At 45.3% G+C, this 18,743-nt stretch overlaps 2 protein-coding genes across 7 annotated transcripts in view; one reads left to right on the plus strand and one right to left on the minus strand.

Moving 5' to 3' along the window:
* The window catches only part of LOC126564696 (rab GDP dissociation inhibitor alpha), a 442,469-nt gene that overhangs the window by 370,737 nt on the left and 52,989 nt on the right, over positions 1-18,743 (minus strand). The window lies entirely within an intron of this gene.
* LOC126563706 (uncharacterized) overlaps positions 1-18,743 on the plus strand; it is a 141,116-nt gene that overhangs the window by 81,114 nt on the left and 41,259 nt on the right. For 4 of the 6 annotated variants that reach the window (XM_050220341.1, XM_050220344.1, XM_050220345.1 and 1 more), the window contains 6 exons: positions 74-217; positions 300-449; positions 13,890-14,108; positions 14,402-14,584; positions 14,685-15,176; positions 15,280-18,612. In XM_050220341.1, coding sequence (XP_050076298.1) covers positions 74-217; positions 300-449; positions 13,890-14,108; positions 14,402-14,584; positions 14,685-15,176; positions 15,280-18,612 — 4,521 coding nt within the window. The remainder of the gene's footprint in view (positions 1-73; positions 218-299; positions 450-13,889; positions 14,109-14,401; positions 14,585-14,684; positions 15,177-15,279; positions 18,613-18,743) is intronic. The other 2 variants (XM_050220346.1, XM_050220342.1) reach the window with 2 other exon arrangements.

Consider the following 18,743-nt stretch of genomic DNA (forward strand, 5'->3'; position numbering starts at 1 on the left):
TAGTCCACACCAACATATTTCAGTCGCGCTAGTGTCATTTCCTTATCTAAAGCACTTTCTCTGTAACTTCCAGAATTAGGATGTAAACACAGCAACGAGTGTCCTTTGGAAAGATCGTGTATTAACGGAATTTGTGTGGACCCTTGTCGATCTGGCAATCCATGCGATAATGGAGAAGAATGTGAAGTGCAAAATCACGAAACAGTTTGTGTTAAACGTATGTACATGCTTACATACAAGTGTTGAAAAAATATGTACTGAATACTACAGAATTTATATTTTTTTTTCATCTTTTCTAGTATGCCAATGTGAAAAGGCAGCAGACTGTGGAAGTGGACAACTATGCGATGGATGCAACTGTGTTCAAAAGGATACCGATCGTACAACTGGTTGTGAGCATTGTCCACCAGGCATTCCGTGTGACCCAATTACTGGAGGATGCGTCAAGGGTAAGTATTTCAATCAACTTGCATTCGCATCAACATGTGCGCTCATCTATATTCTTCGATTACCATGCCTTCATCCGTCACTACGAAGCGTAAACACACATACCTCCTCCTCCTCCTCATTTTATAAGGGATGGTCTTTTACCATTCCGTATTTAGATACATTTGTCTTCGATACCTTAGTTTCATTTCTAGTTCCATTCTTAGTTAACTAGTACGAATCCCACTTTTCCTCTGGCTTGCTTATTTTCTGTCGCTATGCTTATGTATTGGAATCTCTACGAGAATTGTTCATCGTGATCGTAAGTTTCGGCATAATAACATTTTCACTAAACACAATATTTCAATAATGTCACATTGCAATCTTTCACTTTGCACTTCGCTACTACTACACTATTTGAAACTCAACACTAATATAATATAAACATACCAAACTAAACAAAATTATCATTATTTTGCTTATAAGCATTTCAAACCATATATTTCGAACACCAGTTCATCATACATCTGACAAACACAACACCATCCAATGCAACTGTATATATGAAACTCTGAATATGAAATAATTTTGTTTTGTTTTATACCTAAAAAAATAATAACACAGACCCACACACAACCACCAACACTTATCCAGATGTAAATAGCACAGAAACAAATATGTTTGTCGAAGGAGGGCGTACGCAATCGGTTAACAACGTAACAATCACTGCAATAACAACGCCTTTGCCTGAAAGTGATATGGAACACCTAACAATTGATACAAGCGACCTTACTGCTCGGGATGCAACAACAAATGCTAATAATATTCAACAAGCAACCGAAAATGATACACTACACGAAAACCAAAAAAATGCCAATGAAACAAAGACCCAACCGACAATAAAAGAACAAAACATTAGAGATTACATTTACAACACGTCAAAGAACTTAGGCCCAACAACGACTATTTTTGAAACTAAAATGACTGAACGAACAACAGATAGCTTAGAAACGACTACTATCTATACCAACCAGCATACAACTCAACATAACAGACAAACTACACTATCATACACTACAACTGATACGACCGATCAATCAACCACCCGTGGTTATCAAACTACTGGAGCAGCTAGCTTTGATACAACAACACTTTATCCTGATGAGCCTACAACTCTGAAGGAGCCAGAAGCTACACGATCGTACACTACAACTGATACGACGGACCAGTCAACCACCCGTGGTTATCAAACAATTGGAGCAGCTAGCTTTGATACAACAACACTTTATCCCGACGAGCGTACAACTCTGAAGGACACAGAAACTACACGATCGTACACTACAACTGATACGACGGACCAGTCAAACACCCGTGGTTATCAAACGACTGGAGCAGCTATCTTTGATACAACAACACTTTATCCTGACGAGCGTACAACTCTGAAGGAGCCAGAAGCTACACGATCGTACACTACAACTGATACAACGGACCAGTCAACCACCCATGGTTATCAAACTACTGGAGCAGCTAGCTTTGATACAACAACACTTTATCCTGACGAGCGTACAACTCTGAAGGACACAGAAACCACACGATCGTACACTACAACTGATACAACGGACCAGTCAACCACCCATGGTTATCAAACTACTGGAGCAGCTAGCTTTGATACAACAACACTTTATCCTGACGAGCGTACAACTCTGAAGGACACAGAAACTACACGATCGTACACTACAACTGATACGACGGACCAGTCAACCACCCGTGGTTATCAAACGACTGGAGCAGCTAGCTTTGATACAACAACACTTTATCCTGACGAGCGTACAACTCTGAAGGACACAGAAACTACACGATCGTACACTACAACTGATACGACGGACCAGTCAACCACCCGTGGTTATCAAACTACTGGAGCAGCTAGCTTTGATACAACAACACTTTATCCTGACGAGCGTACAACTCTGAAGGACACAGAAACTACACGATCGTACACTACAACTGATACGACGGACCAGTCAAACACCCGTGGTTATCAAACGACTGGAGCAGCTAGCTTTGATACAACAACACTTTATCCTGACGAGCGTACAACTCTGAAAGACAGAGAAACTACACGATCGTACACTACAACTGATACGACGGACCAGTCAGCCACCCGTGGTTATCAAACTACTGGAGCAGCTAGCTTTGATACAACAACACTTTATCCTGACGAGCGTACAACTCTGAAGGACACAGAAACTACACGATCGTACACTACAACTGATACGACGGACCAGTCAACCACCCGTGGTTATCAAACAACTGGAGCAGCTAGCTTTGATACAACAACACTTTATCCCGACGAGCGTACAACTCTGAAGGACACAGAAACTACACGATCGTACACCACAACTGATACGACGGACAAGTCAACCACCCATGGTTATCAAACTACTGGAGCAGCTAGCTTTGATACAACAACACTTTATCCTGACGAGCGTACAACTCTGAAGGACACAGAAGCCACACGATCGTACACTACAACTGATACGACGGACCAGTCAACCACCCGTGGTTATCAAACGACTGGAGCAGCTAGCTTTGATACAACAACACTTTATCCTGACGAGCGTACAACTCTGAAGGACACAGAAACTACACGATCGTACACTACAACTGATACGACGGACCAGTCAACCACCCGTGGTTATCAAACTACTGGAGCAGCTAGCTTTGATACAACAACACTTTATCCTGACGAGCGTACAACTCTGAAGGAGCCAGAAGCTACACGATCGTACACTACAACTGATACAACGGACCAGTCAACCACCCATGGTTATCAAACTACTGGAGCAGCTAGCTTTGATACAACAACACTTTATCCTGACGAGCGTACAACTCTGAAGGACACAGAAACTACACGATCGTACACTACAACTGATACGACGGACCAGTCAACCACCCGTGGTTATCAAACGACTGGAGCAGCTAGCTTTGATAAAACAACACTTTATCCTGACGAGCGTACAACTCTGAAGGACACAGAAACCACACGATCGTACACTACAACTGATACAACGGACAAGTCAACCACCCATGGTTTTCAAACTACTGGAGCAGCTAGCTTTGATACAACAACACTTTATCCTGACGAGCGTACAACTCTGAAGGACACAGAAACCACACGATCGTACACTACAACTGATACAACGGACCAGTCAACCACCCATGGTTATCAAACTACTGGAGCAGCTAGCTTTGATACAACAACACTTTATCCTGACGAGCGTACAACTCTGAAGGAGCCAGAAGCTACACGATCGTACACTACAACTGATACGACGGACCAGTCAACCACCCGTGGTTATCAAACTACTGGAGCAGCTAGCTTTGATACAACAACACTTTATTCTGACGAGCGTACAACTCTGAAGGAGCCAGAAGCTACACGATCGTACACTACAACTAATACGACGGACCAGTCAACCACCCGTGGTTATCAAACTACTGGAGCAGCTAGCTTTGATACAACAACACTTTATCCTGACGAGCGTACAACTCTGAAGGACACAGAAACTACACGATCGTACACTACAACTGATACGACGGACCAGTCAACCACCCGTGGTTATCAAACTACTGGAGCAGCTAGCTTTGATACAACAACACTTTATCCTGACGAGCGTACAACTCTGAAGGACACAGAAGCTACACGATCGTACACTACAACTGATACGACGGACCAGTCAACCACCCGTGGTTATCAAACGACTGGAGCAGCTAGCTTTGATACAACAACACTTTATCCTGACGAGCGTACAACTCTGAAGGACACAGAAACCACACGATCGTACACTACAACTGATACGACGGACCAGTCAACCACCCGTGGTTATCAAACTACTGGAGCAGCTAGCTTTGATAAAACAACACTTTATCCTGACGAGCGTACAACTCTGAAGGACACAGAAACTACACGATCGTACACTACAACTGATACGACGGACCAGTCAACCACCCATGGTTATCAAACAATTGGAGCAGCTATCTTTGATACAACAACACTTTATCCTGACGAGCGTACAACTCTGAAGGACACAGAAGCTACACGATCGTACACTACAACTGATACGACGGACCAGTCAACCACCCGTGGTTATCAAACGACTGGAGCAGCTAGCTTTGATACAACAACACTTTATCCCGACGAGCGTACAACTCTGAAGGACACAGAAACCACACGATCGTACACTACAACTGATACGACGGACCAGTCAACCACCCGTGGTTATCAAACAACTGGAGCAGCTAGCTTTGATACAACAACACTTTATCCTGACGAGCGTACAACTCTGAAGGAGCCAGAAGCTACACGATCGTACACTACAACTGATACGACGGACCAGTCAACCACCCGTGGTTATCAAACTACTGGAGCAGCTAGCTTTGATACAACAACACTTTATCCTGACGAGCGTACAACTCTGAAGGACATAGAAACTACACGATCGTACACTACAACTGATACGACGGACCAGTCAACCACCCGTGGTTATCAAACTACTGGAGCAGCTAGCTTTGATACAACAACACTTTATTCTGACGAGCGTACAACTCTGAAGGAGCCAGAAGCTACACGATCGTACACTACAACTGATACGACGGACCAGTCAACCACCCGTGGTTATCAAACTACTGGAGCAGCTAGCTTTGATACAACAACACTTTATCCTGACGAGCGTACAACTCTGAAGGACACAGAAACTACACGATCGTACACTACAACTGATACGACGGACCAGTCCACCACCCGTGGTTATCAAACTACTGGAGCAACTAGCTTTGATACAACAACACTTTATCCTGACGAGCGTACAACTCTGAAGGAGCCAGAAGCTACACGATCGTACACTACAACTGATACGACGGACCAGTCAACCACCCGTGGTTATCAAACTACTGGAGCAGCTAGCTTTGATACAACAACACTTTATCCTGACGAGCGTACAACTCTGAAGGACACAGTAACTACACGATCGTACACTACAACTGATACAACGGACCAGTCAAACACCCGTGGTTATCAAACTACTGGAGCAGCTAGCTTTGATACAACAACACTTTATCCTGACGAGCGTACAACTCTGAAGGACACAGAAACTACACGATCGTACACTACAACTGATACAACGGACCAGTCAACCACCAGAGGTTATCAAACTACTGGAGCAACTAGCTTTGATACAACAACACTTTATCCTGACGAGCGTACAACTCTGAAGGACAAAGAAGCTACACGATCGTACACTACAACTGATACGACGGACCAGTCAACCACCCGTGGTTATCAAACGACTGGAGCAGCTAGCTTTGATACAACAACACTTTATCCTGACGAGCGTACAACTCTGAAGGACAGAGAAACTACACGATCGTACACTACAACTGATACGACGGACCAGTCAACAACCCGTGGTTATCAAACTACTGGAGCAGCTAGCTTTGATACAACAACACTTTATCCTGACGAGCGTACAACTCTGAAGGAGCCAGAAGCTACACGATCGTACACTACAACTGATACGACGGACCAGTCAAACACCCGTGGTTATCAAACTACTGGAGCAGCTAGCTTTGATACAACAACACTTTATCCTGACGAGCGTACAACTCTGAAGGACACAGAAACTACACGATCGTACACTACAACTGATACGACGGACAAGTCAACCACCCATGGTTATCAAACTACTGGAGCAGCTAGCTTTGATACAACAACACTTTATTCTGACGAGCGTACAACTCTGAAGGACAGAGAAGCTACACGATCGTACACTACAACTGATACAACGGACCAGTCAAACACCCGTGGTTATCAAACTACTGGAGCAGCTAGCTTTGATACAACAACACTTTATCCTGACGAGCGTACAACTCTGAAGGAGCCAGAAACTACACGATCGTACACTACAACTGATACGACGGACAAGTCAACCACCCATGGTTATCAAACTACTGGAGCAGCTAGCTTTGATACAACAACACTTTATTCTGACGAGCGTATAACTCTGAAGGACACAGAAACTACACGATCGTACACTACAACTGATACGACGGACCAGTCAACCACCCGTGGTTATCAAACTACTGGAGCAGCTAGCTTTGATACAACAACACTTTATCCTGACGAGCGTACAACTCTGAAGGACACAGAAACTACACGATCGTACACTACAACTGATACGACGGACAAGTCAACCACCCATGGTTATCAAACTACTGGAGCAGCTAGCTTTGATACAACAACACTTTATTCTGACGAGCGTATAACTCTGAAGGACACAGAAACTACACGATCGTACACTACAACTGATACGACGGACCAGTCAACCACCCGTGGTTATCAAACTACTGGAGCAGCTAGCTTTGATACAACAACACTTTATCCTGACGAGCGTACAACTCTGAAGGACACAGAAACTACACGATCGTACACTACAACTGATACGACGGACCAGTCAACCACCCGTGGTTATCAAACTACTGGAGCAGCTAGCTTTGATACAACAACACTTTATCCTGACGAGCGTACAACTCTGAAGGACACAGAAACTACACGATCGTACACTACAACTGATACGACGGACCAGTCAACCACCAGAGGTTATCAAACTACTGGAGCAACTAGCTTTGATACAACAACACTTTATCCTGACGAGCGTACAACTCTGAAGGAGCCAGAAGCTACACGATCGTACACTACAACTGATACGACGGACCAGTCAACCACCCGTGGTTATCAAACTACTGGAGCAGCTAGCTTTGATACAACAACACTTTATTCTGACGAGCGTATAACTCTGAAAGACAGAGAAACTACACGATCGTACACTACAACTGATACGACGGACCAGTCAACCACCCGTGGTTATCAAACTACTGGAGCAACTAGCTTTGATACAACAACACTTTATCCTGACGAGCGCACAACTCTGAAGGACACAGAAACTACACGATCGTACACTACAACTGATACGACGGACCAGTCAACCACCCGTGGTTATCAAACTACTGGAGCAGCTAGCTTTGATACAACAACACTTTATCCTGACGAGCGTACAACTCTGAAGGAGCCAGCAGCTACACGATCGTACACTACAACTGATACGACGGACCAGTCAACCACCAGAGGTTATCAAACTACTGGAGCAACTAGCTTTGATACAACAACACTTTATCCTGACGAGCGTACAACTCTGAAGGACACAGAAACTACACGATCGTACACTACAACTGATACGACGGACAAGTCAACCACCCATGGTTATCAAACTACTGGAGCAGCTAGCTTTGATACAACAACACTTTATTCTGACGAGCGTATAACTCTGAAGGACACAGAAACTACACGATCGTACACTACAACTGATACGACGGACCAGTCAACCACTCGTGGTTATCAAACTACTGGAGCAGCTAGCTTTGATACAACAACACTTTATCCTGACGAGCGTACAACTCTGAAGGACACAGAAACTACACGATCGTACACCACAACTGATACGACGGACAAGTCAACCACCCATGGTTATCAAACTACTGCAGCAGCTAGCTTTGATACAACAACACTTTATTCTGACGAGCGTATAACTCTGAAGGACACAGAAACTACACGATCGTACACTACAACTGATACGACGGACCAGTCAACCACCCGTGGTTATCAAACTACTGGAGCAGCTAGCTTTGATACAACAACACTTTATCCTGACGAACGCACAACTCTGAAGGAGCCAGCAGCTACACGATCGTACACTACAACTGATACGACGGACCAGTCAACCACCAGAGGTTATCAAACTACTGGAGCAACTAGCTTTGATACAACAACACTTTATCCTGATGAGCGTACAACTCTGAAGGACACAGAAACTACACGATCGTACACTACAACTGATACGACGGACCAGTCAACCACCCATGGTTATCAAACTACTGGAGCAGCTAGCTTTGATACAACAACACTTTATTCTGACGAGCGTATAACTCTGAAGGACACAGAAACTACACGATCGTACACTACAACTAATACGACGGACCAGTCAACCACCCGTGGTTATCAAACTACTGGAGCAGCTAGCTTTGATACAACAACACTTTATCCTGACGAGCGTACAACTCTGAAGGACACAGAAACTACACGATCGTACACTACAACTGATACGACGGACAAGTCAACCACCCATGGTTATCAAACTACTGGAGCAGCTAGCTTTGATACAACAACACTTTATCCTGACGAGCGTACAACTCTGAAGGAGCCAGCAGCTACACGATCGTACACTACAACTGATACGACGGACCAGTCAACCACCAGAGGTTATCAAACTACTGGAGCAACTAGCTTTGATACAACAACACTTTATCCTGACGAGCGTACAACTCTGAAGGAGCCAGAAGCTACACGATCGTACACTACAACTGATACGACGGACCAGTCAACCACCCGTGGTTATCAAACTACTGGAGCAGCTAGCTTTGATACAACAACACTTTATTCTGACGAGCGTATAACTCTGAAGGACACAGAAACTACACGATCGTACACTACAACTGATACGACGGACCAGTCAACCACCCGTGGTTATCAAACTACTGGAGCAGCTAGCTTTGATACAACAACACTTTATCCTGACGAGCGCACAACTCTGAAGGACACAGAAACTACACGATCGTACACTACAACTGATACGACGGACCAGTCAACCACCCGTGGTTATCAAACTACTGGAGCAGCTAGCTTTGATACAACAACACTTTATCCTGACGAGCGTACAACTCTGAAGGACACAGAAACTACACGATCGTACACTACAACTGATACGACGGATCGGTCAACCACCCGTGATTATCAAACTACTGGAGCAGCTAGCTTTGATACAACAACACTTTATCCTGACGAGCGTACAACTCTGAAGGACAGAGAAACCACACGATCGTACACTACAACTGATACGACGGACCAGTCAACCACCCGTGGTTATCAAACTACTGGAGCAGCTAGCTTTGATACTACAACACTTTATCCTGACGAGCGTACAACTCTGAAGGACACAGAAACTACACGATCGTACACTACAACTGATACGACGGACCAGTCAACCACCCGTGGTTATCAAACTACTGGAGCAGCTAGCTTTGATACAACAACACTTTATCCTGACGAGCGTACAACTCTGAAGGAGCCAGAAGCTACACGATCGTACACTACAACTGATACGACGGACCAGTCAACCACCCGTGGTTATCAAACTACTGGAGCAGCTAGCTTTGATACAACAACACTTTATCCTGACGAGCGTACAACTCTGAAGGACATAGAAACTACACGATCGTACACTACAACTGATACGACGGACCAGTCAACCACCCGTGGTTATCAAACTACTGGAGCAGCTAGCTTTGATACAACAACACTTTATCCTGACGAGCATACAACTCTGAAGGAGCCAGAAGCTACACGACCGTACACTACAACTGATACGACGGACCAGTCAACCACCCGTGGTTTTCATACTACAGGAGCAGCTAGCTTTGATACAACAACACTTTATCCTGACGAGCGTACAACTCTGAAGGACACAGAAGCTACACGATCGTACACTACAACTGATACGACGGACCAGTCAACCACCCGTGGTTTTCAAACTACTGGAGCAGCTAGCTTTGATACAACAACACTTTATCCTGACGAGCGTACAACTCTGAAGGAGCCAGAAGCTACACGACCGTACACTACAACTGATACGACGGACCAGTCAACCACCCGTGGTTTTCATACTACAGGAGCAGCTAGCTTTGATACAACAACACTTTATCCTGACGAGCGTACAACTCTGAAGGACACAGAAGCTACACGATCGTACACTACAACTGATACGACGGACCAGTCAACCACCCGTGGTTATCAAACTACTGGAGCAGCTAGCTTTGATACAATAACACTTTATCCTGACGAATGCACAACTCTCAAGGAGCCAGAAGCTACACGATCGTACACTACAACTGATACGACGGACCAGTCAACCACCCGTGGTTTTCATACTACAGGAGCAGCTAGCTTTGATACAACAACACTTTATCCTGACGAGCGTACAACTCTGAAGGACACAGAAACTACACGATCGTACACTACAACTGATACGACGGACCAGTCAACCACCCGTGGTTATCAAACTACTGGAGCAGCTAGCTTTGATACAACAACACTTTATCCTGACGAGCGTACAACTCTGAAGGACACAGTAACTACACGATCGTACACTACAACTGATACGACGGACCAGTCAGCCACCCGTGGTTATCAAACTACTGGAGCAACTAGCTTTGATACAACAACACTTTATCCTGACGAGCGTACAACTCTGAAGGAGCCAGCAGCTACACGATCGTACACTACAACTGATACGACGGACCAGTCAACCACTCGTGGTTATCAAACTACTGGAGCAGCTAGCTTTGATACAACAACACTTTATCCTGACGAGCGTACAACTCTGAAAGACAGAGAAACTACACGATCGTACACTACAACTGATACGACGGACCAGTCAACCACCCATGGTTATCAAACTACTGGAGCAGCTAGCTTTGATACAACAACACTTTATCCTGACGAGCGTACAACTCTGAAGGACATAGAAACTACACGATCGTACACTACAACTGATACGACGGACCAGTCAACCACCCGTGGTTATCAAACTACTGGAGCAGCTAGCTTTGATACAACAACACTTTATCCTGACGAGCATACAACTCTGAAGGAGCCAGAAGCTACACGACCGTACACTACAACTGATACGACGGACCAGTCAACCACCCGTGGTTATCAAACTACTGGAGCAGCTAGCTTTGATACAACAACACTTTATCCTGACGAGCGTACAACTCTGAAGGACACAGAAACTACACGATCGTACACTACAACTGATACGACGGACAAGTCAACCACCCATGGTTATCAAACTACTGGAGCAGCTAGCTTTGATACAACAACACTTTATCCTGACGAGCGTACAACTCTGAAGGACACAGAAACTACACGATCGTACACTACAACTGATACGACGGACCAGTCAACCACCCGTGGTTATCAAACTACTGGAGCAGCTAGCTTTGATACAACAACACTTTATTCTGACGAGCGTATAACTCTGAAGGAGCCAGAAGCTACACGATCGTACACTACAACTGATACGACGGACCAGTCAACCACTCGTGGTTATCAAACTACTGGAGCAGCTAGCTTTGATACAATAACACTTTATCCTGATGAGCGTACAACTCTGAAGGACACAGAAACTACACGATCGTACACTACAACTGATACGACAGACCAGTCAACCACCCGTGGTTATCAAACTACTGGAGCAGCTAGCTTTGATACAACAACACTTTATCCTGACGAGCGTACAACTCTGAAGGAGCCAGAAGCTACACGACCGTACACTACAACTGATACGACGGACCAGTCAACCACCCGTGGTTTTCATACTACAGGAGCAGCTAGCTTTGATACAACAACACTTTATCCTGATGAGCGTACAACTCTGAAGGACACAGAAGCTACACGATCGTACACTACAACTGATACGACGGACCAGTCCACCACCCGTGGTTATCAAACTACTGGAGCAGCTAGCTTTGATACAACAACACTTTATCCTGACGAACGCACAACTCTGAAGGAGCCAGAAGCTACACGATCGTACACTACAACTGATACGACGGACCAGTCAACCACCCGTGGTTATCAAACTACTGGAGCAGCTAGCTTTGATACAACAACACTTTATCCTGACGAGCGTACAACTCTGAAGGACACAGTAACTACACGATCGTACACTACAACTGATACGACGGACCAGTCAGCCACCCGTGGTTATCAAACTACTGGAGCAACTAGCTTTGATACAACAACACTTTATCCTGACGAGCGTACAACTCTGAAGGAGCCAGAAGCTACACGATCGTACACTACAACTGATACGACGGACCAGTCAACCACTCGTGGTTATCAAACTACTGGAGCAGCTAGCTTTGATACAACAACACTTTATCCTAACGAGCGTACAACTCTGAAAGACAGAGAAACTACACGATCGTACACTACAACTGATACGACGGACCAGTCAATAACCCATGGTTATCAAACTACTGGAGCAGCTAGCTTTGATACAACAACACTTTATCCTGACGAGCGTACAACTCTGAAGGACACAGAAACCACACGATCGTACACTACAACTGATACGACGGACCAGTCAACCACTCGTGGTTATCAAACTACTGGAGCAGCTAGCTTTGATACAACAACACTTTATCCTGACGAGCGTACAACTCTGAAGGACACAGAAACTACACGATCGTACATTACAACTGATACGACGGACCAGTCAGCCACCCGTGGTTATCAAACTACTGGAGCAACTAGCTTTGATACAACAACACTTTATCCTGACGAGCGTACAACTCTGAAGGACACAGTAACTACACGATCGTACACTACAACTGATACGACGGACCAGTCAGCCACCCGTGGTTATCAAACTACTGGAGCAACTAGCTTTGATACAACAACACTTTATCCTGACGAGCGTACAACTCTGAAGGAGCCAGAAGCTACACGATCGTACACTACAACTGATACGACGGACCAGTCAACCATTCGTGGTTATCAAACTACTGGAGCAGCTAGCTTTGATACAACAACACTTTATCCTGACGAGCGTACAACTCTGAAGGACACAGAAACTACACGATCGTACATTACAACTGATACGACGGACCAGTCAACCACCCGTGGTTATCAAACTACTGAAGCAGCAAGCTTTGATACTGCACTTTATCCTGACGAACTCTCAACTCATAAAGCAATGAAAGGACATGACTTACTGACTACACCACGAACAAATTTTACAAGTGTGACGTTTTTGTCTTTCAATCTGACAATGAGTACTACAATTGTTTCTGGCAATAATGAAAGTTATGGTTCAACTGAAGGATCAATAACCACAGCAACAAATCCAAGTGAAATACTACACAATACAAGTATGCTTCCAGCCACCAAAGCCTGCAAATCCACAAATGAGTGCACTGAAAATGAAATTTGTGTGAAATCACAATGTTTCGTACTTTGTAACTCAACCAACCTTCCCCTTAACACTCCTTGTGCAAGAGGTATTATAGCTGCCTTACAATCTGACCAATATTCCTTTACCTATTTTGTTCTATGTAAATATTTTTTCTTAACTTCTGTTGTTTGTTTTCTACCTCTTACTCTCTGTTTTTAATATTTCTCACTCTGTTTTCGAGTTCTATTATTTTAAAATTTCTGCTTACTTTAATGCTTACTCTAACGAAAGCAATAAACTAATTCATATTCCCTTAACTATTGACAACTAATACAGAGCCTCCAGGGTCGCCAAAAATACCTGAGCCTTGCCAATCTGATAACGACTGTCTGGATAACGAAGCGTGTTACATGGGCTTGTGCGAAAATCCATGCTTATTTGATGGCGTTTGTGCGGAAACAGCAACATGCCAGGCTAAAATGCATCGTCCTATTTGCACATGTCCACCAGGACATGAGGGTAACCCAACCATCGAGTGCACAGTGCTGGAGCCAAGTAAGAAACAATAATTTACTATCGCCTTTTAATTACGATTTGTACTGCTAGCTCGATCGATGATATTTGCATAAAATCCTAAATTAACGTTAACGCTTCATCATGCCAATTCAACATCACTTTAATGCAATTTCAATTTTCATCAACACCAAAATCTCGATCATCATGTCACAAAATAAGCTCTGTAAAAGTCAAAGCAATTGTATTGTATTTTATCTTGTATTTTATGTACATATTTGCACAATTATCACATGTACGAAACCACTTTCTTTCCATATTTTTGCACCATTCAGTACAATGCACCACAAATGATGAATGTTCACTTACGGAAGCCTGTGTTGGAAACGTGTGCCATAGACCGTGTGATGTAAAGAATCCTTGTACGACAAATGCAGTTTGCATTAATACCAATCACGGTACTGACTGCAGTTGCATTGACGGATATCATGGGAACGGTTTTGTGCAATGCATTCCAGGTAGGATATAACATCCATAAAAAATGACGGTCGACATATAAAAACTGACCACATATTCTTACATTGAACATACAATACTCATTAAAAGTTAACATTTCAGTAACAACTGTTGGTTCGGTTTGCCAATATAATGAAGATTGTCCGCCAGATAAGCTTTGTGATCGATTGAATCGTATCTGTATCAATCCATGCCAAAGCGATTCTTGTGGTGAGAATGCAGATTGTTACCCAGTTAATCATGGAATCGATTGCCGCTGCCGAGCAGGGTACGCTGGTAATGCTTACATCGAATGTACACAACCTCAAGGATGCCTCTCTGATCGGCAGTGCAACGATAACGAGGCGTGCATTAATGGTCGATGTTCATCACCGTGTCAATGTGGACCAAATGCTATGTGCGATGTGAAAAAGCATAAAGCCGTTTGCCGTTGCCCACCGGGGTACGGTGGCAATGCACGGATAGGATGTAATCCACCAAGCAACCCGTGCGATCCTAATCCATGTGGAATCAATGCAATGTGTGAAGTGGACAATGGCAGTCCTGTTTGCTTCTGCCCGCGTGGATTGACAGGAAATCCTTTCAAAAACTGCAGTAAGTATATTGCCAGCATATCGATAAAACTGCATCGCGTATAACATATACTTTCATTGAATAAACTTTTGCAAAATAATTCTTTTCTTTTTTCTTGTATCAGTTCCTGAAGGCGACGAGTGCACTCCCAATCCGTGTGGTCCCAATTCCGGATGTCGGAAAATTAACGGCAAAGCCACGTGTTTCTGTTTGCCGGAGTTTGAAGGAAATCCACCAAATACGCCATGTACACTGCCTCAGAATCCATGCGTTCCGTCACCTTGTGGGCCAAACACGCAGTGCACAATTCTGGGTAACGGTTATGCTAAATGTACTTGTGTTCCCGGATACATCGAAAGTCCTAACACGATTCGCGGCTGTGTGGAACCTTCTAGTCCGTGCGATCCAAACCCCTGCGGTTTTGGAGCTGTATGCGACGCTACACGCAATCCAGTATGCTACTGTCCGGATTCGATGATCGGTAACCCGTATCGCAGCTGCCTCGAGCCAGTTATGACACCGGAACTGTGCCAACCGGGACCATGTGGTGCGAATGCTGATTGTTATGTCGCAGAAGGCAGGGAGCAGTGTTACTGCAAGCCGAACTTTATTGGAGACCCTTATGGAGGATGCGTTGAGCAACCAAGATCAGTTTGCGAACCAAACCCATGCGGTCCTGGAGCGGAGTGTGTGTTGTTAGTAGATGGTGCTCCGGGATGCCGATGCCCACCAGGATTGAGTGGAGATCCAACGACAACTGGCTGTCATGCATTTGAATGCTTCAGCGATGACCAATGTACGGCAGACAAGGCTTGTATCGGACTGCGCTGTTCTGACCCCTGTCCAGGATCCTGTGGTACAGGAGCTCATTGTCGTGTAGAGAAACATCATCCAGTATGTTTCTGCGATGCTGGTTTGACAGGCAATCCTGCTGTTCAATGCTACAGCTTAGATGAACGGCCCCGAGACGCTTGTAACCCTAGTCCGTGTGGTGCAAATGCTCGTTGTACATTGAGAAACAAACGCCCAGTTTGTAAGTGTCTAACAAATTACCATGGTGATCCTAGGAAAGGCTGCAAACCTGAATGCGATATTAATTCTGATTGTACACCCGACAAATCTTGCATCAATCATAAGTGCGTTTCGCCCTGTGCATTGGGAACGGTGTGCGGTGTGAATGCAGAGTGCACTGTGAATTATCACACACCAATGTGCAAGTGTCCTTCAGGTTATACGGGCGACGCATTCGTGCAATGCGTTCCGATACCGGAGGACAGAAACATGACCAGACAACCATGCTTGTCGGATCCGTGCGGTCCTGGTGAAATTTGTTCCATCTATGGTAACGATGTAGCACTTTGCGATCCGTGCGTAGCACCAGACGCAGTTCACAATCCTCGTTGTCGTCCACAGTGTGTATTGAACACGGATTGTCCATTCAACATGGCCTGCTTGCAGTCACAATGTCAAGATCCCTGTCCAGGATCCTGTGGATACAACGCTCTATGCACCGTAGAACGCCATCGACCTGTTTGCTATTGTCCACCAAACATGTACGGTAACCCTTACGAACAATGTAAACCACAAGAAAGTCCACGAGAAACCTGCGATAGTATACGATGCGGTGCAAATACGCAGTGCAAGCAGCAGAATGGAGTTTTAGCATGCGTGTGTAAGAAAAATTACTACGGAGACCCATTGGTAGGTTGTCGACCAGAATGCGTGGTAAACACTGACTGCCCAATCAGTAAGGCATGCGTTAATTCACGCTGCGTCGATCCATGCGTTGATGCATGCGGCGTGAACGCGCAATGTAAGGTTGTAAATCATCTACCAATATGCTACTGTCCGCCAACGCACACCGGTGATGCCCTGGTTGCTTGCACAGAACGGACATATCTGCCACCAGACAACACGCCTTGCGACCCGAATCCATGTGGACCAAACAGCAAATGTCGCACTACGCCTGATGGTTATGCCATCTGCTCATGTCTGCCTGGGTATCGTGGAGTGCCGCCTGCTTGTCAGGCTGAATGTATGATCAATGCAGAATGTCCGCAGAATAAGGCATGCATCAATCTAAAATGCGCCGATCCATGCCCAGGTACTTGTGGCGTCGGTGCTCGCTGTGAAGTACTGAATCATAATCCGATATGCAGTTGCGGTGCCAATCAGCAAGGTGATCCATTTGTGATTTGTGAATCGCGACAAAATGAACCACCGGTAGAGCAAAAGAACCCTTGCGACCCTTCGCCATGCGGACCAAACTCATTGTGTCAAGTGCGCAGCCGACGCCCGGTGTGTTCATGCCAACCAAATTTCATTGGTTCTCCACCCGCTTGCCGTCCAGAGTGCGTGCTAAGCTCGGAATGTCCTCAGGATAAAGCGTGCATTAATGAAAAGTGTCAAAATCCGTGTGCAAACGCTTGCGGTGCGAATGCTGACTGCCACATCGTGGCTCACTCGGCTTTCTGCAGCTGCCGTGCGGGTTTTGAGGGTGATGCCTTCATTGGCTGTTCTGCTGTTCCAAAGGATACGCCCAAAGACGTTTGCTATCCCAATCCGTGTGCAGAGAATGCAATATGCAGTGAGCATAACGGTGCCGCGAAGTGTACATGCATAACACCATATCTGGGAGATCCGTACAATACGGGCTGCAGACCGGAGTGTGTTCTCAACTCCGACTGTCCAAGCCATGCCGCATGTGTTAATCAACATTGCCGTGATCCATGTCCAGGTGTTTGCGGAACAAACGCAGATTGTACCGTCGCCAATCATATACCAGTGTGTGAGTGTAGCCGTGGATATGTAGGCGATCCGTTCCGCGGTTGTCGTAAGGATATTCCACCGCCAGTTGCTCCAAAAGATCCATGTGCTTCTTGTCCATCGAACAGCGTGTGTCGCGTGGTAGGTGGTCGACCAACATGCTCCTGCGCGGAAGGATACCGAGGAACACCACCGGCATGCCGACCGGAATGCTCTAGCAATGAGGAATGTCCGCACGATCGAAGTTGCATCAACTTAAAATGCGCAGATCCTTGTCCTGGACTGTGTGGAATCAATGCACAGTGCCAAGTTATCAACCATAAACCGTTTTGCAGTTGTCAGCGCGACATGATTGGTAATCCATTCGAACAGTGCTACCCTAAACCAGCAGAACCAGTGCATCCTTGCCAGCCAAGTCCCTGTGGTGCGTACTCGGAATGTAGGGAAATCGATAACCGTGCAGTGTGTACATGTGCTGCCGGTATGCTAGGTACACCGCCTAACTGTAGACCGGAGTGCGAAACCGATCAGGATTGTCCGTCAAACCGTGCATGCTTCAATCAGAAATGCCGTGATCCATGCGTGGGATCATGCGGCTACAACGCAGAGTGTATTGCCCGCAACCATCGGCCAGAATGTTACTGTGCAAATGGGTTTGAAGGGGATCCATACAGTGGTTGCAATCCAGTCGGTATGTCGTACTTTTTTATGATTCTAATTAACTGTAGTAACATTATTTTTACCTCGGCGATGATGTTTACCATTAGCTCTTCAACATTATTTGACCTGTATGCTGGCCAGCGTCAGTAAACTGAACCGTTG

The sequence above is a fragment of the Anopheles maculipalpis genome, chromosome 3RL (assembly GCF_943734695.1).
Source record: "Anopheles maculipalpis chromosome 3RL, idAnoMacuDA_375_x, whole genome shotgun sequence".
Lineage (NCBI taxonomy): Eukaryota > Metazoa > Arthropoda > Insecta > Diptera > Culicidae > Anopheles > Anopheles maculipalpis.